The following is a 1,008-nucleotide window of genomic DNA, read 5'->3' as shown; positions in this document are numbered from 1 at the left end:
GCCGGGCTCATTGTGATGCTCGTCATCCAGATGAGAATGATGTTCAGATATTATTTGGCCTGAATAATCATTGGGTTTGCACGTTCTACAGTTCCAAAGAGAATAAAATCATCGTGTATGATAGCACAAATGGACCGGAACCATGGTACTTATGCAAAGGACAGGAATATGTACTGAAACGATTATATCCATTCTTTGACCGAAAAGATTTAATCGCCAACATTGTGTATAGGCAACCAAAGTTAATGCAAAAAGGTGATAAACATTGCGAAATGTTCTCGTTGTACTATTTGAAGTTAATAATTGTCGATGGTCTGATGCCAGACCAATCGCTTGGGAATATTGACAATGAATTGGTGGAAAATCAAGAAGCTTTGATTCAGCATTTTAGGCAGAATTTGAGAGAATTGATTTACAATAACATTGGTGACGTTGAACAAGCATCAGTGAGCGAGGTAAGCATTTTGGCAATTTGTTCATGGAAAATATTCTGAATTTTTGTTTGATTTCTATTAACAGCATGATCCAGATGCAGCAGCAATTGCCTACAAAGTGAACTATGCTCTGCGGGAAATTCAAAATCCACGAAAGCAATTAACGGACATAACTGTAGACTTTATAGCAACTCTGTATGCCAAGAACTCCACGTATGAACCGCAGACATCGTTGATTTTTAAGGAATGTGTGACTAGTCATCCATGTGACGGCACGAAAAATGACGTTCAAATATTGTACGGAGAAAAACATCATTGGATTTGTACGTTCTGGAATGCAAAGCAACGCCAAATTGTCGTCTATGATAGTTTGTACAATTGGTTTAAGGCAACCTTTTTCGGTTTATCGAATCAACAGGAGGATGTACTGAAGAGATTGTATCACGGGGGACGGCAGTCCCCCAAGTGACGCAATACCACCATACATATGAAATATGTATATTTTGCGTCACTCTATATATACGTTAAAGACATGAAAATCTAGACCGCTGACTTTTGGAAAGGGGTTTTTACA

At 38.4% G+C, this 1,008-nt stretch overlaps 1 protein-coding gene across 1 annotated transcript; it reads left to right on the top strand.

Moving 5' to 3' along the window:
* Positions 1–240: 240 nt before the first annotated feature.
* On the top strand, positions 241–958 carry LOC116337314. Its single transcript, XM_031761753.1, has 2 exons — positions 241–455; positions 520–958. The coding sequence occupies exons 1-2, from the start codon at positions 246–248 to the stop codon at positions 901–903; spliced, it is 594 nt and encodes a 197-aa protein (XP_031617613.1). The 5' UTR covers positions 241–245; the 3' UTR covers positions 904–958.
* Positions 959–1,008: the final 50 nt, after the last annotated feature.

The sequence above is a fragment of the Contarinia nasturtii genome, unplaced genomic scaffold (assembly GCF_009176525.2).
Source record: "Contarinia nasturtii isolate CC-2019 unplaced genomic scaffold, AAFC_CNas_1.1 Cnas_scaffold_244, whole genome shotgun sequence".
Taxonomy (NCBI): domain Eukaryota; kingdom Metazoa; phylum Arthropoda; class Insecta; order Diptera; family Cecidomyiidae; genus Contarinia; species Contarinia nasturtii.
Note: the sequence above shows the minus strand (reverse complement) of the source record. Positions and strands in the feature narration are given on the sequence as shown.

Bases quoted from the DNA above. Each gene is read 5' to 3' on its own strand.
- LOC116337314 (XM_031761753.1), top strand. From the start codon at position 246: ATGCAAAAAGGTGATAAACATTGCGAAATGTTCTCGTTGTACTATTTG. The intron at 456-519 runs GTAAGCATTTTG...TTCTATTAACAG, and splicing joins AACAAGCATCAGTGAGCGAG to CATGATCCAGATGCAGCAGC.